The sequence below is a fragment of the Pteropus medius genome, unplaced genomic scaffold (assembly GCF_902729225.1).
Source record: "Pteropus medius unplaced genomic scaffold, Ma_sr-lr_union100, whole genome shotgun sequence".
In the NCBI taxonomy this organism is placed as follows: Eukaryota; Metazoa; Chordata; class Mammalia; order Chiroptera; family Pteropodidae; genus Pteropus; species Pteropus medius.
In genome coordinates, this window is record NW_024351732.1 from 2,138,243 (window position 1) to 2,164,445 (window position 26,203).

General features: G+C 41.0%; 1 protein-coding gene across 2 annotated transcripts in view; it reads right to left on the reverse strand.

Moving 5' to 3' along the window:
* CA10 (carbonic anhydrase 10) overlaps nucleotides 1-26,203 on the reverse strand; it is a 434,572-nt gene that overhangs the window by 83,634 nt on the left and 324,735 nt on the right. For both annotated transcript variants that reach the window (XM_039846400.1, XM_039846399.1), the window contains exon 5: nucleotides 17,802-17,987. In XM_039846400.1, the coding sequence (XP_039702334.1) occupies nucleotides 17,802-17,987 (186 nt within the window). The remainder of the gene's footprint in view (nucleotides 1-17,801; nucleotides 17,988-26,203) is intronic.

The window sequence follows — 26,203 nt, forward strand, 5'->3', positions numbered from 1 at the left end:
CCTGGCGATGTTAAAACTTTGATTGCTTGGTTTAGGTTTCTCCTCTCTAGAATTACTATTTTCCCCTTTCCATTCTCTACTCTTTGGAAGAAAGTCACTAAGTTCTGCCCACACTCAAGAGGAGGAGAATTAGCAGACTTGCTTCTTAGTGAAAGGAGACAGAAAATATTCAAGTTGATGGATAAATAAGGAAAATTATCGGTGAATGATAAATGCTGAGCAGATGATTAAAACAGGGCGATATGATTGTGAATGATTGGGTGGTTAGGGACAATTTCAGCTGAGATCTGAATAAGCAGTCAGACATGAAAGGGCCAGGGGAAAGAGGGAACAACTTCTCATGTAGGAACCAGCCTAGCATTATCATAGCATGTCACTGCCCTCCAGTGACTCCCTTTCCATCCAGCAGGAAAGCCAAAGTCCTCACAGTGGCCCACAAAACCAGCACGATCTACACTCCCTCACTCCCCACCCCCTGCCCCGTCTCTGACCTCATGCTCTTTCTGCTCTACCCCATTGACCACTTCACTGTCCCTTAAAGGCACTAGGTGAAGTTTATATTCAAGCACTGACTTGGCTCTGCCTGCTCCTTCTGAGGAAATTCTCTTTGTCTACCCACACTCATGGCCAGGCCCCTCACCTTCTTCAAGGTTTTGCTCAAATGTCATCTTTTCAGTGATGCCTACCTTGGCCTTCTACTAAAAATAGCAGCATGTCTTCCTCGCTGCACCTTCAAGTTGCTTAACCTGCTCTCTTTTTCTGCATTACCTTTAACTGTAACACACACACACACACACACACGCGCGCGCACACGCACACACACGCGCGCTCTCTCTCTCTCTCTCTCTCTCTCTCTCTCTCTCTCTCCCTCTCCAGACCCAGCAAATAAGTAGGTGCCCTGTCAATACCTGAGTAGAGGAAAGACCCTGGTATATAATCATGCCTAGGGCACGTTCTTTAGCTAACTAGGCTTGCATAACAAGACAGTAAGCGACTGTGACTCTTTAATTTCCACCTCCTTACTGCTGTTTTCCTTTTCTGACTATTATCTCTGCAAAGTTTGCAAGCAATCAACCCTCTTTCCTTGCTTCAGACACTGCCTACAGTTCAGGCAATAGTGAATTGTCACGCTCTTGCTTCATTTGCTGGTGACTGTAGAGGCATCTGCATCGTGTTCGCCACCAGCTTATGCATGAAAAAGCTATTTTGGGGAGAAACTGACATTTTGAGAGGAAGTTTTCAGTATTTCTAAAAGAAATATAATCCAGATTTCTAAAGCTTCTTTTACAGTCATCTATTTGGGCCACCTCTTGCCCACCCAGCAAATATCCACCCCCTGCAGACCTCTCTGGAGTGGGATAGATAAACCTGACCTGTTAGTAGCTATGCAGTGATGACAGAGAAGGGATGCCTAGAAAGACCAGAGAGGAGAACTGAGTACTTCAGCCAGCATGTATTGTAGTGTATCATATCATTTCTGCTAAATCTCATAAATCTCTGCTTTATCAAATGATGTAGACATTTCTTTTCAGAAAACACAAAAGGCAAATGAATCTATGTGGATGGTCAGATAAGGGCAAAGAAATCTTAAACAGATATCTCTCTCAAAAGGCCAGTGAATCAGGACAGAGTATCAGTGAGGCGTAAACTGGTATCATTATTAGTCCTATTTTACAGATGGGGAAACTGAGGCAGAGATTGGTAAATAACTTGCCCAAGGCTAGTACCAGCAGTAGAGCCAAAGGTTAAAATCACACAATCTGGATGTGTTTATAACCCATGCCAGTGGCTTTAGTGCAGAGAATAACAGGATTTCCTCTTGTATTCCCACTGCAGACAGTGCCTTCTCATAGCACAGAACTCAGCAGGAAAGACTGTAAGTGTCTCCTTACAAGAAAAGAAGCTCCCCGAGGACACAGAGTATGTATTATTCATATTTGAACCTAGAAGTTGGCAAAGCAATTCACACAGCAGAAACTCAAATATGTATCTGTGAGGAATAAATATAATTCATTACACAGAGTTTGGAGATTATTCATTATTTTGGATTAGTCATTCTTTTGTTTCTTTGATGAGAAAGTTATTAGACACACTGGATCGACTTTGTCAAGCCTTCTGATGTAGGGATATGTTCTCCTGAGTCAGATTCTCTTTCTGAACTTGTTGGCCATTATTTCCTAGTAGAACTGTTTTGTAAATCTGGCCAGAAAATCAAGAGGGACTTAAGCAAGGTTAAAGGGATTAACACGGGTTTGCAGTGAAGGTAGTGAAGCAAACCACATTTTAGCTAAGGAAGTAGTTGGTTTTGCAAATTTAATCTTGATCTCTAGCTATTAACTCAAGCAAACATTCTTTTTCCTTTTAAAAAGTAAGTTGAATACATGCCAATATGAAAAAAAAATGCATTTCAATACTAAGGTCCACTGTAATTGAACTTTTCTTATAATTAAAATGAGCACTAAAATTAAATAATATAACCTGCAATGTTGATCAAATTTCACCTCTACTCAAGAAAGCTATGTATTTCTAAACTGTTGGCATTTTCCAAACATTAACAATGAGAACCAGCCCAATGGGGATATCCTAGACTTCAGTATTCAAAAGAGTTTTAGAGAGTGTCCTACATCTGGGACTCTTAAAAAGTTGTCAACAGAAGGGACAGAATAAGTCCTTGGTTTGTTTCAGTGCCTTGGAAGAGACAGATACTAGACAGTCATCACTGACAAATCACCTGTGCCCGGATAAGGCGGTCTTTGACTGACAACAGGGAGCTAGGAGTACTGGCCGTCCAGGATGGCTCACACCAACAGTCTGAATACCAAGAAAGTGAAAATAGTGCCTGAGTAATTGTGAAAAATAGGAATAATTCTTTTTCTTTTTTTCTCTGAGGTTTAGACACTGACAGTGAGATAAGAAGTGGGGACATGTCTAAAGGTTCATTGATTATGTTAGAAATGTTGCCTTTTTTTTTTTGTGGGGGGAGTCCTTTTTGCACTATTCTGGCCCAATGTTAGACCCGATCCATCCCCAAGTCTACAATTTTTCATCCAAGTCCTCTCATCAGTCCACCACTGGAGAAGCAAACAGATGGAGAGGAAAGGAGCTAGAAGCAAACATTCTTTACATCCACTCTGCCAGATATAGTGCTAAGGTTCTTTATCTCTCACTCTCTTGTTTTATTCAAACAACAACCCACTGAGGGTTGATATTGTTATTACCATTTTTAGCATTTTGGAAGAGCCTCCATAACTTGTTAGAGAGCACACAATAAGTGGCAGTGCTGGCATTTGAATGTTTGCCTTACGCTAACCCCTAAGCAACTTATTTGGTTTATGCACTGGCAGAAAGGAAGGAGAGAGGAGGAAGTGCTAGCAGCCGGGAAGACGAATGCCAAGGTTGTGATGTGCCACCGATGTCTCTGTGATGAAGAAGAATGTTGTGACACTCAATCACAAGATGCTAAAGATGCTAAATCTTTGAGTGCACACTATGGATTGACTTCAGTTATCTTTTCTATTAATAAGTGGTACTCCTATTTGTCTGGGATGCTATCAACCCTATTTTCACCATGTTCATATTTCTCTTTCAAGAGCCTGCTCATGTCAGAAAGTCTTCTCTGACCCTCAGATTTGAGTCAAATGTATCAATAGCACTTTAGTGAATTTTGTCAGGATAAACAGAAAAAAATTATCTTCCCCACCATAGTAGTCATTTTTTGGGTGCCCACAGAGCTTACAATGCCTGCCTTCTCCTTCTAATTGCTTTCCCCACCATAGGAACAGGTCCCCCAAGATCTGTTTATCTATATGATGCCTCCTCAAAGTTGATTGGGTTAGGGAGGATATCAGATTTAAGCGAGGAAAATCAAATCTCTTTTTTGGAGAATTTGGGATTAGGATGAAGAGCCAGCCAGTCAGTCCAGGATGGTCTTGATACAAAGGGACATAAACTTGGGAGCTTAAGGGGGACAATTTATGCCTTCCAGGTGCACAGAGAATTGGAAAAAGAACAGCTTAATGGACAGAATGAGAATAAAGTAGCCATGCAGAGACGGAAAATGGAGTAGAAGTAGTTCCTGGAGTTAAGACCTTGTTTTAGTTCTGGCTTCCAGTCTCTTCTCTGGCCCAGTCATCCCTGAGTCTTGTGACATATCCCAGAGGCCTTCTAGTAAATTCCCCTTGTAGCTTTACCTAGCTTGAGTGAGTGTCTGTTATTTGCCCCGCAAACCAAAACCATACATAAGATGCCCTTGGAAACTCAAGCTCTGAGAGGACCATAGCTGGGTTTATTCATCTGTGCAGCCTTCATCTAGCAGTTATTGGCTCAACTCCATGAATTTTTGTCAGATTGTACTGACTGAATATAGCTTTTCTGTCGGAGAGATAAGAGATAATACTCCCTTACCCTCCCCTCAATTGTCATATGCTCCAGGAAATTAAATGAATTAGAACCAAGGGCTGGTTGATTCCATCGAAAGACAGCCCCTGCCTTGCTGCTAATTCCATCTCATTTTCAGTTTTATAAGGCAGGTGTGGTGAAAAGCTGAAACAGACTTGGAAGAGAGAGGCCAGCAGGAGAAAGTGACAAGCTAGACAGGGTATGAAAGGAGCTTGTTTTGTTCAGTGTGCTTTGGAATCAGCTTGCTCTTTAATTAAGGGAAAAATCACCCTCCAGCTAGTAAAGATACCCCTAAGAAAATTAAAATAATGTAAATCAAGCTAAATGAATACTCCAGAAGCGGCACTAGAGCTTGTGGGATTGAGTGTTTGGATGCCCCCGAGGTTTTAAAAGCAAAGCCTGCAACTGTGTTTTGGAGCAGAAACACTCTCCCTTTCGTCTGATGGCAAAGGAGGCTAAACGCCGACACCAAAAGGGATTTACAGAGGCGTTTAAGGTGACAGAATTGTCTTGCTGTTCTGGCTCTCTAAAGACCAGAAAGGAAACAAAGCCTATGTGGATAATGATGTTAATTCCTGGGGTTCCTTCCTAGGGGTGCTCAGTGTAGAGAAATCACTTAAATTGTAATTAAAATATACAAAGCAAAAATGGTTCAAGGGGAATCCATAGTTTCTAATGAAATACCTTATTAACCACAGGCACATTTTACCTGGGAAGTAGCTGAATGAGTGACAGCAGGATGTGTGCGTGTGTGTGCGCCAGTAGCATGGGGGTGGTGACAGGGGCATGAGTAGGAAGTTGAATATTTTAAGCACCATAACAAGTCAAAGTGGGATACACAAGTGAGCAGAACAACCTGAGCTTTAATTATTGGTGTCACATCAAATGACTTAATTTCCCAAGCTTTTACCTTAAAGGAGATATGTTGGTGGCCATTTTAAGTGTATCCTTCATCTTTGGGGGCACCAATATAACAAAAAGATTTTATTGCAGATCAATGTTTCTGACTCTTTAGACAGCACAGAGACTCTCTATCGATGTCTATATGTGGTGATAAAATTATGCAGGAAGATTTTACTCTCATGGGCCTCTTGATGCTAAAAGGGCCCTGACTGAGCTATTCCAAGCCTTTCATTTTCTGGATGAGGGAAAGGAGATCTAGAGAGGTTCATTGCTTGCCTAAGGTCATCTAGACTTAGGGTGATTATATGACCCATTGAGCAAATGGTGGCACTTTTGAGAATAAAAGGAGGTGCTATTATAATGAGACCAGGACCAACTGGTCTCAACCTTGACTGTCCCAGGCAAACTGGAACATGTGATCATCCTATTTAGACAGCTCAAGGCTTTGCCTCAGACTCACAGGGAATGAGAAAATGCTCTACTTGCTAGTGCCCTTTGCAAGAATGAGTTGTTATCTGGAGACCGGGAAGGGTGCCCCCTGGAGGCCAGGATGGGAAGTGTACTTCCTTGCACATGCTCAAGCAGATGAAGTTCCCCACAATTCTAAGTTGGTGTTAGCACAAGCTTGACTGGCCTGTACAGGGCCTGTGCGAGTGTTAGAAAAAGGTGCTATTCTGAGGAGGACAAACACTCTGACCAGTGAATGGTGCTAAGAAAAAAAAAAAAAAAAAAGAAAAAAAGGAGACTCTTCCTCCAGGCAGCTCTACTTCAGGGAGTATTGACACCGATAAGAAAATAGCAATCAGAGAAAGGCTCCAGACCCATAGTATTAGAGTAAAGGTATTTGGAACCAACTCACAACGGCTGGTGGGATTTATAACAATTTCATCTCCCATGCAGACGCCACTCTTGATTCTCATTAGATGTGGACAGAGGATAGAAACACTGACCCTGAAGCATGGAGCTCGAAGAAGCACATTGCTGCTGATAGAAGCACCATTTCTGAGCACTCACTAAGGTACTGTTCTGAGCACTTTACACAGATGGATCCTCTTAATTCTCAAAAGAACCCGAGAGGATGAAACCATTCTGTATCCTGATTGTGATGATGGTTATGCAAATCTATACACGTGCTCTGCATTCAGAGAACTGTATGCCAAAGGAAAAGGAGTTAATCTTACTGTATGATAATTTAATAGGTAAAGTTAAAAACAAAAGACAGCCTACTCTATGATTCTATGGATTGAAATTTGAGAAAAAGCAACCATAGTGATGGCAGATCAGTTGTTTACAGGGGTACGGGCTGGGGGAGTTGACTGTTGAGGGACATGAGGGAACCTTTTGGGGCAATGAAAATGTTCTAGATCATGGTTTCAATGGTAGTTACATGACTATATATTTGTGAAAACAGTTAAAACTGCTGAATTTTATTATATATAAACTACATCTCGAAATAGCTGGGGAAAAATAGCCTGATAGCGTGGGCATCACTGTTCGTCTCATCAATGAGGAAATCGAGACAAAAGGAGGTTGAGTAACTTGCCCAAGGTCACAGCTGATAAGTGACAGAACCAGGACTCAAACATAGGAACAAATAACTGGAATTCTTAACCTCTGCAATTAACCACTACTCATCCAAGTAGGTCACAACTCCTCACCTGGGCCAGGGGTTGTAGCCCTAGAGACGCAATAGGCAGGAAATGCATGATCCCCACCAAGGACCTTACAGAAACAGCACCTGTTCTGGGTCCACCACGATGAGTCTTTCCTGAAGTAGACACAGTTATTTGCTTTGAAAAAACTGGCGCAGGGCACTGACTCCTAACATAGGCATCTGGTGACCCCTGGGCCTTCCCCCTTCTCCTGGCTGAAAATGTGATTTAAAACCACCTGGCTAAGCTCATTTTGCCAACTAGCTCCTGCAGGACTCCTTTTCAAAGCTGAATCCAGAAATTCCTAACTCAGCAAATAGATCCAAAGCAAAGCACTGTATTCACCCAACCTACCTCTAAGACTAAGGAACATGGTTTCTCTTGCTTGGCGGAGGGAAACAGATGTGTTTATACACAAATTTACAGCTATATAATACCTTGCTTATTACATTTCAAAGAAGTGACAGAAAAAACAACTGTGCATCTGTGTGTAATTTCCCAGTCGCTGTCCATCTGGGAGTGGAAGGTGAATGAAACTGCAGTCCTCAGCAGACACACAAAATGATGCTGTGTCATATTTCACGTCCCGATTGTGCCACTTGAAGAAATAAGGCACTATCTCACTTTACAGCCAGAAAAAGTACAGGCTATTTGTAAGGTTTATGCAGAACTAGGGGGTAGGGGGTGGTGGTGTCTAAAAGATCATCTCATGCAACAGACAGGACACTTGCGATTAGAGAGAATGGACTTGCCCATTCTAAGCAGATACTTAGAAGCAGAGCCAATGAGGTGAGGTGACTTGTCTAAGGTCACTCAGCACATAGCTAGAGTCAGAGACCTGGGTTCGAATCCTAGCTCTTTCCTGCACAAACTATATAACTGAAGGCGTGTTCTTTAACTTCTCCAAGTTTCTTTTCCTCATATGTAAAATGGTGCTATTATTTCTAGTTCATAGGTTTTTGGTGAAGATTGGGTGTGATAAGGCACTAAGCACAATGCCTGGGACATGGTACATGCTCAATAAATGAAAGTCGATGGGAATAATCATAATAGTACATCGTGATTATCTTTACATGTCTTATCTGTAAGGATTTTGGACTAGATGACCTCTAAGGTTTAGGCTAACTGACTTTTTTTTTTCTTTTTGCAGATTCTCAGTCCCCATCCCAGGCTGAGTGAATCTGAAGCTCTGGGGTGGAAGCTCCACAATCTGGGTTTTAAACAAGACTTCCAGGTGATTCTGATGCACATTCTGTTTGAGAACCAATGGACTAATAATTGACTTGCATAGCACTTTATAGCTTAAAAAGCCCAATCACAGGAGTGTTTTCTTTGCATTGCACAGTCACCCTCTTGTGTATACAGGACTGGCATTCTTAGCCCCATATCACAGTTTAGAAAGCTAAAGATGGCTAAGTGGCTTGTCCAGTTCTGCCCTTACTGAGATCACACAGCCAGCAAGTGACCGACTGGGATCTTGAAGTCAGATCGTCTAAGTCACAAGGTTGCCCTCTGTCCAGTGGCCTGAGTGGCTGATTCCTAGGCCAATGTCCTTTCCCCATGATGTGCTTCCCCCTGCGTTCCTGCAGCCCTCTTCCAGCCAAGGAAACTACTATTCTTGGAGACTGCCTCTAAGAAGCTAATCCAATGAATAATCATGAGAGCAATCCTAGAACTGTCCTTTAACTGCTGAGATGGGTATAGATTTACAGAGGATACCTCTGGCTGGTATTTGGGAATGGATAATTACCTTCACTTACTATATTCTAGGCTGCTTCAGCTAAATATTTTCTGCTCAGAACTCTGCCCTTTCCAACCAATTCTGAACACGAGCATCCCACAGGCAACTAAGTGGCATAATTCATTTGGGGTGACCATAAATCTAAGGCTTCCACCAGAAATGATGCAAAAAAATTAATGGAACATGAAATCAAGTAAATGGAATTGAGTACAGTAATTAGTTCATATTTTAATCCTCAGGTCTGTTTATTACCCGTCAACTGGTGAGCAATTAAGTCGGCACCATTGAGATGATTAGCTTTGTTTCAGCAAAAGTTTATCGATATGTCAGAGCAAATGAATCTGGGGGTTTTAAACAGCTTTATTTTGAATTGTATAGCAGCACATCCATGGAGCGGCTAGACACATAATGACTTAATTCTGTAATATTATTATCTAGATTACTTACATTTAATATTACTGAGCTGTTCTAGGCGATTATTGGGGAGGGTCAGCAGGAGTGAGGAGTCAAACTATGTTGCATTAGGTTCTTAATACAATAGTGTGATTGCCATTTCATATTGAGAGAAAACAAGATCTTGAAGGCATTTCCTTTTCTATTTTAGTCGCTCAATTGTTAATGGCCACACTTTTTGCAATCAGGCACAGTTATGGTTTTTACATTAGTGGTATTTTTTATTGGGGGTGATCTGGTGACTTCTAGACCCATTTCCTCATGGAGACTCATGATTGCTCATGTTTGTAAAATAATATACCATCTTCACCTTTTTGAGGCTGACTGTCTAAATGCCCTTGACATGGTGCTCTGCTCACTAAGGTAGGAAATCTGAATATTAGGCTATACGTGCTTTACTGGGCAACTAAACGGGATGACCTAAAAGGGCCTTTTAAATCTTGAGATTTGATTTAATTTAAAATTTTACTTGAAAAATTAAAAATCCCAAACTAAGAGTCAGGAAACTTGGGTTCTGGTCCTAATTCTGCCACTAACTTTTGATGACTTTGGGCACGTGTCTTGCCCTCTCTGGTATCTGATTTTTCCTTTGTACTTTAAGTGGGTTGGAAGAGATCATCACAATGCACCTCCGACATTGACACTTCTGATGGAGGCTTTGAGCAAACTTGTTTTCCAACAGCAGGTCTATATCTTGAAGTGGGAAATGTGGTCTAGCGAACCATTGACAGTGGGCAGAGTAGTAGTGAATGGGTTATTCTTTGCACCTTCTTTTCCAGGTGACTTTATTCCTATGGCTTTGGAAATAGATAAAAAAGAAGAAAAAAAAAGTACAGCTAGTTCACAGAAGTGTTAAAAGCAGTACCTATCCTCTAACTGCAGTGTCATTGTTTCTAAATAAAGGAAGACCCATTCAATACTCCTAAAGCTGTAACAATGATGGTCTCCATGGTGACAGTTTCAAAGATGAACCTTGACCAAGTCCCAGTTAATGCCTGGGTTCTTAATACTGTCTCTGTAATATAACACTGCCTTTCCTGCTTTAGATGAAACTGGGTGTGGGGGAGAGGGAGGAATCAGAGTCAAGCGGAGGATAGTGGCTGTCATAACGCCATCCTGGTGGGACCCGGTCAACATTCATGATGAAGGTCAGGATGAAGTCAACAGGATAATGAGCTGACACCAGCATGTTGTCTTCAAATGCAATGTCTTTTGTCTTAGGCTGCCCCACAGTGTCCATCTAAAACTGGCAATCCAGGAAGCTGCTGATTCGATTGGGCTGTCCTTTCTCAGAAGTAATTATAAAAATGCCCAAAGGGAAAACTTCTTATTTTTAGATCAGAGTCATCATCTGCTCATAGGGTATCGTCATAATCTGCCTTACCGCCATCTGGGCTTCTGACCTGTTTGCTTTGCTTCTGGAAGGCCAATTTTCTCACTCTGGGTGAGACTGGCTCCTGGAATACACAACTTTGGCTTCTAGCATTGGCAAAGGCAAGTTCTCCGGTCTGATCCTGGGAGCAATTCCAGCGCTGAAATGAGGAATCTAAATAAATTTTTCCAGCACACCAGCTACCAATTGTTCCAATATTCTTCCCAGGTACCCTGAAGAATTCACTTACCCTGTATTTGTGAATAATTTAACATAAAATGCCTAGAGCTTCTGTTAATATTGACATTAACTTTATTGGGTTTGCCATTATGACAAGAGAATTTATGATACACTGGGTATAATTTAGGCACTCTCGAAAGCTACAGTCTCTTAAACTATTTTCATTTACTCATTCAATCTCTTTGTTCAACAATATCTACCAAATGCTGTCACATGTATGGAAAATATTAAAAAGCACAACCTACTCTGTGACTACAGTGAATTAACAGCCTTGGAAGACAGGATCCTATACTAGATCATAGACTCCTTAAAGACAGGCCCCAAGGCCTATGGGTCTTTGAATTTTCCCACTGGGCCAGGGCCCAGAGTAGGTCAACAGTCATTATTAAGGGGTTTATGGATAACCCTTGGCCTGTATTAAGCAAAGTTATGAATCAGAAGACCTGAGCTAAGTCTGACCTCAATCATTTATTGTCTGGATGATCTTGGGCCTCAGTTTCCCCAGGTAAAAAGATAACACTAAGGGCAACCTCACTGAGCTAGTGTTTAGTGATTAACTGGGAGAACTTATATCATTGTTCTTTGGAATTCATTCAGAGTAAAAGCCAAAGTCTACACACTGTCCGTGCAAAGAGGACATGACCTGCAGCAGCCCCTGGCCCCACTCGCCCCTCCGACCGCTCACACCCTGTGACTTACACACGTGCTCGTGCTGCTCCCGCTCTTACCGGACTGCTCACAGCTCTCTCCCTCTTCAAAGCCGTGGTACCAGCTGTTGCTTCTGCCTGGAATATCCTTCTCCTAGCCATCCCACGTCAACCTCACAAATGTCAACCCCTTAATAAGGCCTGCATTGACCACTCCATTTACCCCCTGTAACTCGCTACCTCCATCCCTCACCCTCTGATCCCCCTTACTCTCATCTATTTGTTTCCCATAGCATTTATCTTATTCTAACTTGCCATATAAATTTACTCACTTACATTTATTATTTATTATTTTTCTACTCTTACTAGACTGTAAGTGCCTTACAGGCAGGATTTTCATTTTTTTACTCACTGTAGCATGTGGTAAACACTCAACCAATATTCGTTGACTGAGTGAATGAATAAATGAATGAATGAATGAAAGTAAATCACAAAGCATGTAAACAGTGGCTGGGTGTTAGCAGTAAGGTTCTGCAGCTCCTATGAGGGCGACTAAGTTCTGGATTGTACTACACAGCCACTGATTCAAGTCTGTACTTTGTCCCTCCTATGGATCTAAAATTCTTCCATGGTGACACCTAATTGTTCAATTCTTTTGTGTCCTTTACCACAGTTAAGATAGGGCTAGGTTAGTGACTCGTAAATACATTTTGCATTTCTCAAAGCATACTCCTTTATTAGAAAAAAAGCCCACACCATGTCTTAGTGGGTACTGTGAATTAAACCACTCTACCTCTTTGCTAGTTTCTAATGGAATTTGATGCTGGGGACAGCCATTACTGAAACACTCCATTTTCAATTGAAATGAGGCTGTATATTTCCTGTGTAGTCAATGAATGCAATACACCCAAAATTCCAGGAACAAAAAAAGTCTGTAAGATTTTTGTTCCTGAAACATTAATAGTTGACTGAATTATTGATTCATTGATCGAATGACTCATTCCACAAACATCTATTAAGCGACCTACTGTGTGTAGGGCACTGTGCTAGGTGCATGGTATACAAAGATGAACAGCAAAAAATCTCTGTCCTAAAGAAGTTTATCAAGATTATTTGTTCTTTCATTCATCAAACATTTGTTGACTCTGCCCTCATGTGTCCAACAATGTATGAGATGTTGGGAATACAGTGATAAGATAAAATCCCTATGAACAAAGAACTATGATTCCAGCAGAAGTGAGAGTAAACAGTTATAAAATCTACAGTGATTGATAATTTAATAGATTGGGGTTAGCAAAATTTTTCTGTAAAAGGCCAGCTAGTAAACAGTTTGGCCTTTGCAAGCCACATATGGTCTCTGTTGCATATTATTCTTCTTTGTTAAAAAACAATCCTTTAAAAACGTAAACCATTCTCGCTCCTCAGCTGAATTTGGCCAATAGGCTACAGTTTGTGGACTCTTGTAATAGATGGATATACAGGATTCTCTGGAAATGACAGGAGGCAGTGCTTTACTGGCTGGGAGAAGGGAAGGGGGCTTTGGAAGCTATCTCAGGGGGTTGTGCTGGATGTGAGGGGCAAAAGATGGAGCTGGCACTCAGGGGAGAGGGAACAACTTTACTATGGCACTCAAGTAGCTCTTCCATATGCACTCCCTGTGAACCTGTAATTCTTAAACATCCAATTCTCATTCCCCCTCAAATCTCCAATTGTGCCAATAGAGCATCTCTTCTAGGAGGTCCTAGCCTCTCAGCAAAGTGCTAATCAAATGGCAGGAGCACTTGCCCTTGGAGATGCTCAATGCCTGATGGGACCCTGGTCCTTGGTGACATGCTCCTCATCACTTTTCATACCCTAGCACACTTCAGGACAATTTGGTAGTAGTTGCTTATTCCTACAAATTTGTGTTGCTTTAATAAAAGCAGTCTCTTAAGGATACAAATAATTGATTCCGTTAAGAGAATAAGGTTTGCGTTTTCTGTTGTTTAGTCTAAAGTTGGCTCTGAGATAAATGTTTTCTCTATTTTGCTTCAGAGCTACACGCGCGTGCGCGCGTGTGTGTGTGTGTGTGTGTGTTTCACATATGACTTGAATACTCTACATCCCCATAGCAACAACTATGGACTTTTTCCTCTCTCAGATGTGTTTGAGCAGAATCAGTGACTCAAGATCCGGAGACTTGACAGGTTGCCATGTTTCTATCCCACCTTCGGAGGGAGCAGCAACTGTGTCAGGCCACACAGCTGTTCATCCATTCTATCCTTAATACAATCCAGACAGAGCTGTTTTATAATCCCCTTCTGGGACAATCCTCAAATACAATCCGCATTACACTGCATTATAAATATATGTATCTCTAAGTAGACTGTGTGCTCCTCTGGGCAGGAGCTGGGCTGTGGAGCTCGGCATACGGCAGAAGTACAATAGTCATGTGGAGAGGGGATAAGATAAACAGGAGTCTCCGGCCACAGGTCCCCATGAAGTGGCTGGTGCAGTTCTTTATGCACCTTCTTACCCCTTTACAAAGAAGGACTTAGAGAAGGTTTTTAAAATGAATATTTCCAATTTCCCCCAAATAAGAAAGATTCTTCTTGTCTGGCCTCAGTATTGCAACTCAATCCATAGGCATGATTCTTTTCAAATATTATCTTTTGCCTGGTTAATGTATTTGTTTCTTTTCATAAATACCCTACTTTATGCTGGACATTAATCTAACCTCTTAGACATGATTGGCAAGCCAAGGGTCTTACTTATTAAAAACAGTTAATTTTTCCTTCTTAAAAAAATTGAGACATTTGAATCCCTGAATATGCTTATTTATCACCAACCCCCAACAAGGCATCCAGGAGTTCTCTGTGTAGGACATGAGTAATTTTTTTATAAAAACACAGTCGCTGACTGTGTTGAGCATCCACGCAGTTTTATAAAACAAAGCAAATGATTACCATCAATTACAATAACCTCACTAGACAAGACTGCAATTAATCTACAGCTCTTCAGATAACGACTGTTGCACTATGCCAAGGAAAATGCCTGGCATTAATTGACTTATCACGATCAGCAATGATAGATGGGGCAGATGGCAATGTGATTATTCATTGTCAACAAAATAAACACATGTGTTGTTGCTTGAAGTGTCTACTTGGTTCTTCTCAGTAGATAGCCAAAACAAAGACCAAAGTTGGCTTTGAAGATAGCACAGAAGGGAAATAAAATGTTACCCTACAGGATGGGATGCATTTATTTTAACTAGGCTAACCCTCAGTGGAACCAGATTAGAGGGCATTTTCTATAAGGAAATCATGGATTATGTAGAATTTCAGCTTTAGACGGTGCATTAAAGCTAAAAGGACGTGAGTCACTTTGAAGAGTCCTCAAATTGCATTCCATGCTTAATAATTCCAGTGATGGGAATTCACTGTTTTCAGAGGCAAACTCATTCCATCGATTGATAGCTCTCATTGTTAGAACAAATATTTAGCTGAACATCTTTCTGGAAATTCTACCCCTTCTTTTCCCTGATATCACAAAGAAGATGCCAAACTCTTCTTGCTCACTAAAGCCCTTTAAATATCTCAAAGACCAAATGCCTATCTGCTTTTCATATGACATTGTTTTGGTGCTTCCAACTTTCTGATTTCTTGCACCTAAACCTACACCAGTTTATAGACCAGTCATACTAAGACCACTCATGCTGAGATAGAGGGACTTGGAAAGCAATGTGGTACAGCTGATGTGGGCTACCCAGGGCAAGGTCTGATTGTACTTAAACTAAGGCTAACGCTCAAGCCTGCTTTGGAGCAATGGATGTGTGTGTGGTTATCCTGCTTGAGAAGCTATTCTCCAAATCCCAACAGACTAGCAAGCATCCAGCTTTGCCATTTCCAGGAAGCAGTTACCGCTGAGTGCCCCTTTTTAATTTTTCTACATTATGGCTGTGTTGACTAAGTCCTCATTGTTTAAAAAACTGGGATAATTCAAGTAGAGTCTGAGCTGAAACTGACACAGTGGTCCACTAACCAAAATCTCTTGGGGGAATTTTTACTAATTCACATACCTGGTCCCCATTCCTGGAGACTCTGATTTAGTTGTTTTGGGAGAAGGACTCAAATGTAAACATTTTGACAATGATCCTCAGTTAATTCGGATTTGCAATTCTGTTTAAATGCTTTCTTCATTGAGAAACTTTAATGTATGATGCAGGGAGTGCTTCACAAATCTCATCATCATACTCTCCTGGGAGCTTTTAACAAGCTATTCCTTAGAGTGTCTGATACCTGTCGTCTGGGGTAGGTTGAGGAACATTAATATATTAACATATCAAATTGTTATATGTTTCCCTTAGGGTTTTGGAAGCACTTATTCACTCTGAAATTGTAGTTCACACACAAATTGCAAAGCATCCTTATTACATATTGAAGAAACAAGCAATTCTAAGGAATTCTACAGTGTAAAGATTTTAGCGAAGTAACCACCTATATTTTTTTACTCTTTCATTGAATAAATTCATTCATAAGGCCATTTTTACTCTGAGGCAATACTGTGATAGGCACTGGAATATAACAGTACAGCGGAAGAGAAAAACATAGAAATAACAGTAAACAAATAAAGGAGCAAGGAAGTCAATAAATAAAATCATCGCCAATCTTAAAATAATGTGTTTTTAAAAGGAAGGCTTTATCTAATTTTGAGTGTTCTCTAATCTAGACTGGGAGGCTCCAGTCACTCTCAGTTCATGAGTTGTCGCCTCACTCTAGTTTAGGATCCGTAACCCCTGGGAGTTTCCCATTCCAGTGCCTTTCACAGACAACCCTAATCAATCCTAGCATTTTCTCCTCCAGATCCAGGAAGGAGGCTCATATTCGTGCTCAACTGTGTCCTCTATGCAGCCGTTGCTAATAGATCACAGATGAAATCTACGTGCAGCGATACACAGCGCTCTGACATACCTTGGTGCCTTTGCAGTCCCTCATCTCCTGCTTTATTTTTGTTGTCTATCAACTATTGAGTACTAATTCTCCTTACATATGGGATCCCAGTTCCTTTTCAAAACAACTTTGTGATCTGTCAAACTCAGCCTTCAAAGGATCAAGTAACCATCTCAAGACTGCACAATTAGTGTGTATCAAAGCAGGAGGTACAAACTCAGGTTCTTAGACTCAAAGCCTGATGCTTTTAAAACTATTCTGCATTGCCCATCTGCTCAGCCCAATTCAAAGGGCACCTCCTCTGTGAAACTTCTCCTGATCCCTTCAAATAAAATTTGTCAATTCTTCTTTTGAGTTGGCCATGACCCCGGTACATCTCCATTACGGCATGACATTATACTGTAATGATTTGAATATAGCACTCTTCGAGCTCCTCTGTGGTAGGAGCTCTGGGTGTTTATTGTTTGTTTGAAAATCTCTGTATCCATGGTAACTAGTAGAGTACCTAGGTAGGTTCTCGGTTAATGTATTTAGAATCATCATTAAAATCTGGCCACTGGGCTAATTAAGGTTGTGTATCTCTTCCTCAGTGTATGTATGACCTTACTATATTAAAAACAATGCCAAGCTTAAACAAGATCTTGATTTAAAAACTTAAAAAGACCAAGTTGATAATGACATACATTCTTCTGTTATTTCAAATCTGTCTTGACATTAGTTATTGAGGACTCCTAAACAGAAACCTAATTACAGCACATTTAGCATATGTGGTCCTTAGTTGGTAACTACTCTCAAAAGTAAGAGAGGTAAAACAGGTCAAATAAACTACACCCTGCTTGTCAAGTGTCACAACATAGATGCCATCTGTTTAAACTGTAGCCCTCATCCTATCATTGAAACTGTGGTTTGGCTCACTGCAGTGGCCTGAGTTCTGACTAGGTTGATGGTGGTACACAGTGACATTCACTATTAATGATGGCACATGATGACACTTCCATTCTGCAGAGACTCAGGCAGACTAGTTAGTTGCCTGACATTTATTTCACAGTAAATTATAGTTTTGTGCAAAATAAGACTCATTCTATCAGAATGGAGAATTATGGAATCTATGCTATCAGATGTGACATATGGAAGGCTGATTGTCCAGATAGGAGTAAGTGAAGATGTATATGAAGGGGAAGAGTTTGGATTTAAAGTAAAGCTCTGGAGATATTTTAGGGTATGAGTCACAAGAGAGGTACCCTGATGTTTCAGAAGGAAATATCGTTTCATTGAGGCCTTTCCTGGAAAACAGTGAAAGCTTATTCCATGCCAAATTGCAAAAGACAGATGGAGAAAGGAGGCAAAGACCTCCTTATTTCATAGATTCAAGAGAAATCTTTCAATCTGTTATCCCACCGTGTATATAAATAGGCACCGAATCTCATTAATTAGACTTCACCTTAGCACTTGAACAGCCTCACCTACCTCCCCAGAGAAGGCTTGTCCATTGAGGAGGTGCTCTGAGCCTTGGCTATCCTCACTCCCAAAGTGTAGCCGTATCTCCTCCAGCCGGTGGCTGTATGTCATGGGCCCTCCTGATATGTTGACCAAATGCTCCTTGTCCAGGCGTAAGGACACATGTCTTCCAGTGTTGTACATAGTCCCACTGACCTGCAAGGCAATGGGAAACAGGTCAAGCAAGGCTTTCCTCCTTCCATTTCTCATCAAACCCAGCATGGTGTTTAGATCAATGCCTTCTGCTGCCTCTTGATGGGAAGACATTAGTTTAAACCCACCCTGTGGAACAGGGAGTGGCAGCCTCCCCCGAGGGCAGTCCTGCCCTAAGTGGCTTCTGTGGTACTTTCTGTGAGACATAAACCACATTATTTAGAAAGCTGAGGTGGAAACTTGAAGGCAACTTCATCCACTGTGACTAATATGTTGGACATTGCACCTTTTAAAAAATTAACTCGTGTTCCTACCACAAACATTTGGAAAGGAGAGATGGTGCAAAAGTTAAAATTTCAGATGTGAGAAACTGAAGGAAGCAGTTAGTAGGGATGAGATGCCACTAACTGAAAGCCAAGTGAGAGACAAGGAAACCAGAATGAGTGAACAGGAGCAAACCTTTTTGGGAGACTGAAGGCCTAGATCTGAAGCCTTAAGCACCCAGTCTGATGTGTCTTGGTTATGTCCCTCTCTGCACCTACAACCAGACACGCACAGAATGAGAACTCTGATCCTGACTCTGAGCTTGTGGCCTCAGTGGTAAGCTATTCACACAAACTTCCCACTTCACAGATCCCCAGACTTGCTCCTCATTCCCGATTCCATCTTGCTGCAGCCCCTGCAAGCTGCCAACCCTACTGCTCGGCATTCCTTTTCCTTCTTCCCTCTTTGAACGTGCTGTCCGGCTTCATTTTCCTGACTATGGCTTTAGCACCTCTCAACTCTTGATTTGAGAACACTGATTCCTAACTGTGACTCTAAGGCTTTAGTCTCCTGGGTTGACTTAGCTCTAAGAGCAGAGAGAAGGCTTAAGACAGATTTTGAATGGGTCTGGATGGAAGGCTTCTGTGCTATTGGATGCTGAGCGACTTAGATTTTCTTCCTGCTTACTCTGACTCCTTTGGGCCCAGCCTTCCAACCTGTGGATTCCCTTAGGGCTTCATATAACTTATGATACCTTTACAGCACTAGCCTTTCTGACACTAGTCTTGTGAACTCAGTTAGTTCTATAGACTGCTCACTGTGGCAGAGACCGTAATGCTTACTAAATACTCCATGGACTCATTATTCCGCTATCTTACTGTAAGGTAGAGGCCATATAATTAGTGTTGATCATGGGCTATGAAGGCATATGACCAGCACCACTTCCAGGCTGAAACAATGAAAAGCTTATGCATAATCCTCAGTCTCTCTTCCCCTACTACAGTAATCAAGTAAGTGGTGTGGATATATGACAATGTGATACAGCTACAAGAAAGAGCTTGTGTCAGCCTGGGTCTCTATCAGATTATGTGCAGGTTGCAAAGATGGTCAGAATTTTTCCTCTCCTTGCAACTACATTGCTCTCCTTACAATGTGACTTTGTAGCTGCTCCCATTGAGACAGGGGGTCTGTTTCTTCCCTCTTTGAATCTGGGCTGGTCTATCACTTGCTTTGGCCAAGAGCTTGTAGTGGATGCAATATACTGGTTCTGAGAATAGGCCTCTAGAGGCCTTGCATGGTCTTTCTCCTTCTTTGAACCTTAAGACCACCATGCAAACAAGCCTGGATAGCCTGCTAGAAGGTGAGAGTGAGGATAGCCATCCCAGGAGAAGCCATCCTGTACTAGTCATACCATGGGCCATCCACCACCAGCTGACTGTCTCAGCCCAGGTCAGCTTAGCCTGGCCCAGACCAGAAGAACTGCTCACACACTTGGGAGTGAAGCAATTAGCCGTTGTAGGTCCCTAAGGTTTGGAGTTATTTGTCAGGTAGCAAAAGCTAACTGATACACACCAAGTCAATCATCTTTTCTTTCCTATGAATCTGGAGCAACCAACAGAAACTCTGGACAGAATCTGTTGAGAATCAGAGCTGTAAAGTCATAGGGGCTCAGACAGTCAACTTGCTAAGCAGCTGGAAAGTCAGACCCGAGAGAGAGAAAGAGAGAGAGAGTAAGGGGTAAGTGAGACACACACACACACACACACACACACACACACACATACACACACAGAGAGAGAGAGAGAGAGAGAGAGAGATGAGAGAGAGAGAGAGAGACAGAGACAGAGACAGAGACAGAGAGAGACAGAGACAGAGAGAGAAGCAGATGTGCCAACAGTGACAGAGAAAACCATGTAGAGAGAGAAAGAATTGGAGAGAATAACTATTTGACCTTCAAAAACCCTTTGTATCTTCTTCTTCTAGTTTCCTCATGAGGCCTGAGCTGTACTTCCTCAGATATTTTACCAATATATTTATTTTTCTCTTAAGTCTTCTAGTCCTTGCAATCAAATGATCCCTGTCAGAGACCCCACTCCTGTTCTCCAGTCTCAAATAAATATATATTTAGTAAGTATAAAATAATGAGAACTTGTCTTTTTTTCATTTCCCAGATTATGACTTCTTTTGCAGTAAAATGGTTAGAGATATGTTGGTGTTTGACAATGCATCCATCTTTAAGTAAAATTTATTTTTTCTAATTATTAAGATAATATACAGGTATTATATATAGTTAAGAAGGTATAGAACAGCAAGGAAATAAAAATCAGCCACAATTCCCCTTTAGCAATAATCACCACTAATATTTTGGCATATATACTCTTCACACTCATAACTATATATCCGTATTTTAATGAGATCATATTATGTGTGTATAAATAAATAATTTTCACACATATGGCTTTATATATCTATTTAATCATATACAATATATTAATATATAATAACACATAATAAAGATATATTATTTTTACTAACATGAATATTCCTAGGTTATTAACTAACTGTTCTTTTGCAATATCACTTTGAAGTGGCTGCAAAATGGTTCACTATAAAAATATATAACTTATTGTTAAATCTGCACATCCTCTCCACTTTTTTACTACTGTAAAAAATAATGCAGTGAGCATCCTCATGGATAATATTTTTACTAGAACAGGGATATTTCATTAGGCAACTTCTGGGTATAATGCTGTACACATTATTACAGTGCTTATTATCTAGTGCCAAATCCATCTGAGTAGATCTCACAGAGCAAGGCTGGATCTAATTCTCTTCAAATGACATTAGGAAGAGAACCATGAGTTTCAGCCAGTAACATTCATGGGCACCTCTGGTAAGCAAGGCAGCATAAGTAGAGCTGTTCTGAATTCTCATAGGATATATGCTCTGTCTCATTGGGCAGGTATCTTGGGCTTCCCTGCACTTCTAGAAATCCTTTCATCTGTGTCTGTCTAATGTTCCCAATAAAATTGTTGCCCACCGAAGCAAGGCAGGGGCCATGCTGTATGCTTGTCTGCATTTCCCCAGCACTTGGAAAACGCACTGGCACGTAGCCGATGGAAGAATCAAGGACTCTTGAGTTAAAAGATTCCCAATCTGCCTCTTTGTGCCCTTGTAGATCAGTCAATTTCTTGAGGCCTCAGTTTCTTTAACTGTAAAGTAGAGATAAAAAAAATTTCCCCCATGAAAATACCTAAATGATAGAAGTAAATCTCTCCTTATCAGTAATTATTTTAAATGTGAAGGGATTCCACCTTTATGAGGGACTTAGAGTAGTCAAAATCACAGAGATAGAAAGTAGAATGGTGGTCGCCAGGAGCTGGGGGAGGGGGAAATGGGGGGTTATTGCTTAATGGGCAGAGAGAATCAGTTTTGCAACATGGAAAGAGTTCTGGGGATGGATGATGGTGATGGTCGTATAACAATACGAATATACTTAATATCACTAAAATGGACATGTAAAAATGGTTAGGATGGCAAAATTTCATATGTATATTTCATCACAAAAAAAAATAAATAAAAATAAAGGGAAAAATATCCTCCATGAGGTTGCTGTGAGAATTAAGTAAATAACACATGTAATTTTCATTCTCTTCCTTCCTTTACTTTTATTGCCTGGGTGCCTAGCCGATGTTGAAGGACCCATGTTGATCTTCCCTGCTTTCCAGAACCAGGTAGAATATAGTGTTGCTTGCTAAACGTCACAATGAAGAATTTAAAGTGACTTCTGCATTGTGCTGAGTCATTTGTCTACCATTTCAGATTTTAAAGCCTCAGGCGTGGGAAACATTCAAGGTCATTTTGAAGACCGTGATACAAACTCGAATCAGAGTTATCAGGAATAAACCATGTACCCTCTAGTCCTTTTACTCCATTTCCAGACCCCTTCTGCTTACACGGCTCTACATTTGTTCACTCATTCATTCACTCACTCACTATTTTGTCAGTAAATCATAAAATAGTCAATATATGTGACTACGTGCTAGGATCTGGGAATTGTAAGGAGTAAAACTGGGCATGGTCCCTACCCTCATGGAACTCACATTCTCCGTTATATAGAGACCAGAGTCGAGGAAGGAAGTTAAGGGGGAATCTATCCAAAATTCTACCGTTTGCCTACGTGTTCTTACAAGTAGATGCAACACCCCCTTATCCTCACCCTTTCCCTAGACATCGAAATAACATTAATTTGTATTAGTCAAAAAAAGCTGTGTAGCCAGGGTACGGTTTGTTGCACTTTAATTTAAAAATAAAGGCTTGACAACATTATGTATGGTATCTAACGGTACATCTGCGCTGTAGTAATTAACATTGTAGCAGTGTCATTTCATCTGTAATGCTAATTACTGTGTTTCCAATGAACTACTTTGGTGCACAGCACGTTGAAAAAAGTTGTCTGATGCAGACCAGGAAACAGAGCCGAATGAAGTTGAAGCTGCAGGGGATATCCAGGTTGCCTCTGGCTGCCTCACAGTTCTCCTTTTTGTTATATTTTAATCCACTACAAAATAAGACGAGAGATGTATGCGATGCCCATTTTACAAATGAGGGAAGTAAGTGCAGTTGGTGAAGGCTCAGTGACTTTTTCAGGATTGCATAGCTGGCAGTGGTGGCAGACCCGGGTTTTCTGACTCCAAGTCTAGTGATCCTGTTGTGAGCCAGTGTAAGTATCTCAGCTCATTTCAGATGGAAACCTGTCAGGGATTTTCATTTCTTCTCTGGAGATTCAGGGCTAGGGCAGGGGCAGGGGCAGGGGTAGAGGCAGTGGGATTCTTTTCAGGAATCTAAGAGGACTGGAATGACACTCAGCTGATGAAGTTCATCACAGGAGGAGGCCTGGAGAAACCTAAGGGTCGGAGAAGTCCCTCAGTTCCTCACCTGCAGACATTGACACTGGTTTGAGACTGGGTGGGGCTGTATGTATCGAGGGAAGTGGGTAACAGATGCCTGTCAAAATTATATGTCAATCAATACTATCTTGATAACCCAAAACCATCTAAAAACAATGTGTTCTTTTGCAAAGCAAAAAATTTACCCCTACTTTGTTCATTTTGTAAAACTGGACATCCTTGCATAGAAAATACACTGCTTTGCAGCAGCTCACCATATGCCGGAGCCTCTTACTGATGGGTGCATCTTTCCTTTCATTTTGTGTTAGAGGATAATAAATTTGTACAGTGTGTTTTTAAGGTAAGGAGAATTTTCATTGTTTGAAAATCAGCAACAATTCTATTCATTATAGTTGACATCTTGGTTTGAATCCTTACATGATGCTGGATATGGTGCTAAGTTTTGAACCTAAAATTAATTAACCCTCACAATTTCTCTCTCACTAAACCTAGCACCAAACACAGTGTGATACTTAGACCCATGCCATTTGCTCCCTCTTGGATGGGGAGGTACTGGGCTAACATATATGTGGAGTTAAGGCCTCCCGCAGAGCACACTTCCTCCTGGGCCTAAAGGCAAATAGCCCACCAATGGAGGCAGGGCTTCATGACACATATCTCTGGCTCTAAAGTCTATGCTTTTAAGGACTGAAAATGATCAGATTGCAAAGCTGATTTCCTAACAATGCAATATGACAGGTTTTCTTCAAATATGGGTTGATAATGGAGGAACCTGACAGGGGTTTAGAGTTGAGGATGTATAAAATTATTTATTGTATTAGGGTTCTCTAGAGAAACAGAATCAATATGATGTCTATATACATATAGAAAGAGATCTATTTTAAGGGAGTGGTCTGGTAATAATGGAGGCTGGCCAGTATAAAATCTGTAGAATAGGCTGGCAGTCTGGAGGACCAGAGAAGAGCCAATGCTGCAGCTCAAGTCCAAAGGCTGCCTGCTGCACAACTCCTTCTTGCTTCAGGAAGGCCAGTCTTTTTGTTCCAGTCTGGCTTTCAACTGATTGGGTGAGGCCCACCCACATTATTTAGGGCAATCTGCTTTATTCAAAGTCCACTGACATAAATGTTTACCTCATCCAAAAACACTCTCACAGAAACATCTGGAATAATATCTGATCAAATATTGGAGTGCTATGGCCCAGTCAAGTTGACACATAAAATTCACCATCATATTTATCCTCAAATCCCATTTGCTTTCTTTACTACATCTTGTTTAAACAGCTCTGAACCAAATGGTTGTGCTGACATAACAGGTTGATATATGTAATATTACACATATAAATATTTTTTTACATAACGTAATTTAAAAAGTCAGCTATTCTAAAACTGTTCTCCAAACTTCAGTCATAAAAAGGAAAGCAAGTTTGAAATAATGTACATCTGAATTATAGAATAATTGTAAAGAAACGGTTTAACTTTTCTTGTCAAAAGCTACATGCACAACGAGCTAGGTTTATTCTTGAGTCTGCATGGGACCTCAGAGACAATTCTGGTCTAAGTCCCTCATGTTTTCTAACTTCATATTTCCAGATGGGAAAAAAAGAAAAAAGTATATCTTTTTTCCAAAGACCCAATTCAGAAAATAAATATATTGAAGATCTTTTGGCTTAATGGAGAAAGCACTTATAGGGTTGATGTTTATTGCAGACAGCTAAGCATGAACAAATCTTACCTTCAGAAATTCTAAAAGATTCAATAAGCAGTTAGTTACCTGCTTGGCATGATACAGAGCTTATGTGAGCTTTCCATTATGTTCTCTCTCAAGGCAGTCCGACCCAAATCTCCTGTAATATACTCAGTAATAATTCCCCACAGCTTAAATGGGAATGTAAAACTACAAATGGAGTAGCGAAAATAGAATCTCAACTGTGTAAAAGGAAGAGATGGCCATCTGAACTGCACGAGCCCCACTTGCGTTCTTAACATGGTTGGTTAGGACACGTAGGATGGAGAGCACCCACAAATTCTGAGGACTCACTATGTGTCAGAGGGTATGTCACTTTTTAGAACAGGAAACTAGGTACAGATAGGCTAAAAACTCTACTCAAAGGTACAAGGGGAGCAAGTGATGGGACTGGAACTCAAAAGAAGTCTTTATGACCCAAAGCTCATGGTCTTCTCACCGTCTCAGAGAGCAACTTCAAAGCCACCATAGAAAGGCTGCACTCCATTTTTCAGTGACCCTGTAAACTTCAAAAATTAAATAATGGTCTTTTTATTTATCTTTCTGTATGGATTTGGCACAGGCTCTGTTCATTCATAACAGGAGTCCTGGCATTCTTGCCTTTAGGATACGGTCTTATTTAGTAGATTGTCTTTTACTATAATTTGAGGGAACACATTGGGCTGATGCATGTAACCCTAACAACCACCATAGTAGCAATAATTATGGTACATCCCAGGCCTTGTACTTAGTAACTTCATTTAATCCTTGCATTGCCCAGAAGGGAAGGCATTATTATCCATACTCTACAGAGGAGGAGGCGGAGATTCAAAGGGCTTAAATGACTCTCCCTAAAGCTCCACAGTTAGAAGTCAGCAGAGCCAGAATTCCAGTGTAAGCCTGTTTGATTCCAAATTCTACAGCTCTTAAAAGAGAAAAAAACAAAAGTTGGTGGAAAGAATATTGGGAAAATCATGTAGTTTACAAGTAACTCTTGGGATTTGGGATAAACTCTTTTTTTTAAATAATATTTTTATTTTTCAATTACGGTGGGCATACAATATCATATTAGTTTCATGTGTGGGGACACACTCTTAAAGCCCAAATATGGTGTCCCCATGATGTATCAAGTCGGATTTAATATGGCCAGCCCTGGCTTGAATACTCTTGGGGTTTTTAGACCCAGAGCACCAGAGGAATTCCCGGTCCCCACTTGTTGGGAGCTGAGAGATGGATCATACCTGCCTATCCTAGTGTTGGCTTAGCAGCTGGGTGGCTGAGCCCATAATGTTGGCTCATTGCCTAAAGGGGTTAGTGAAGAAG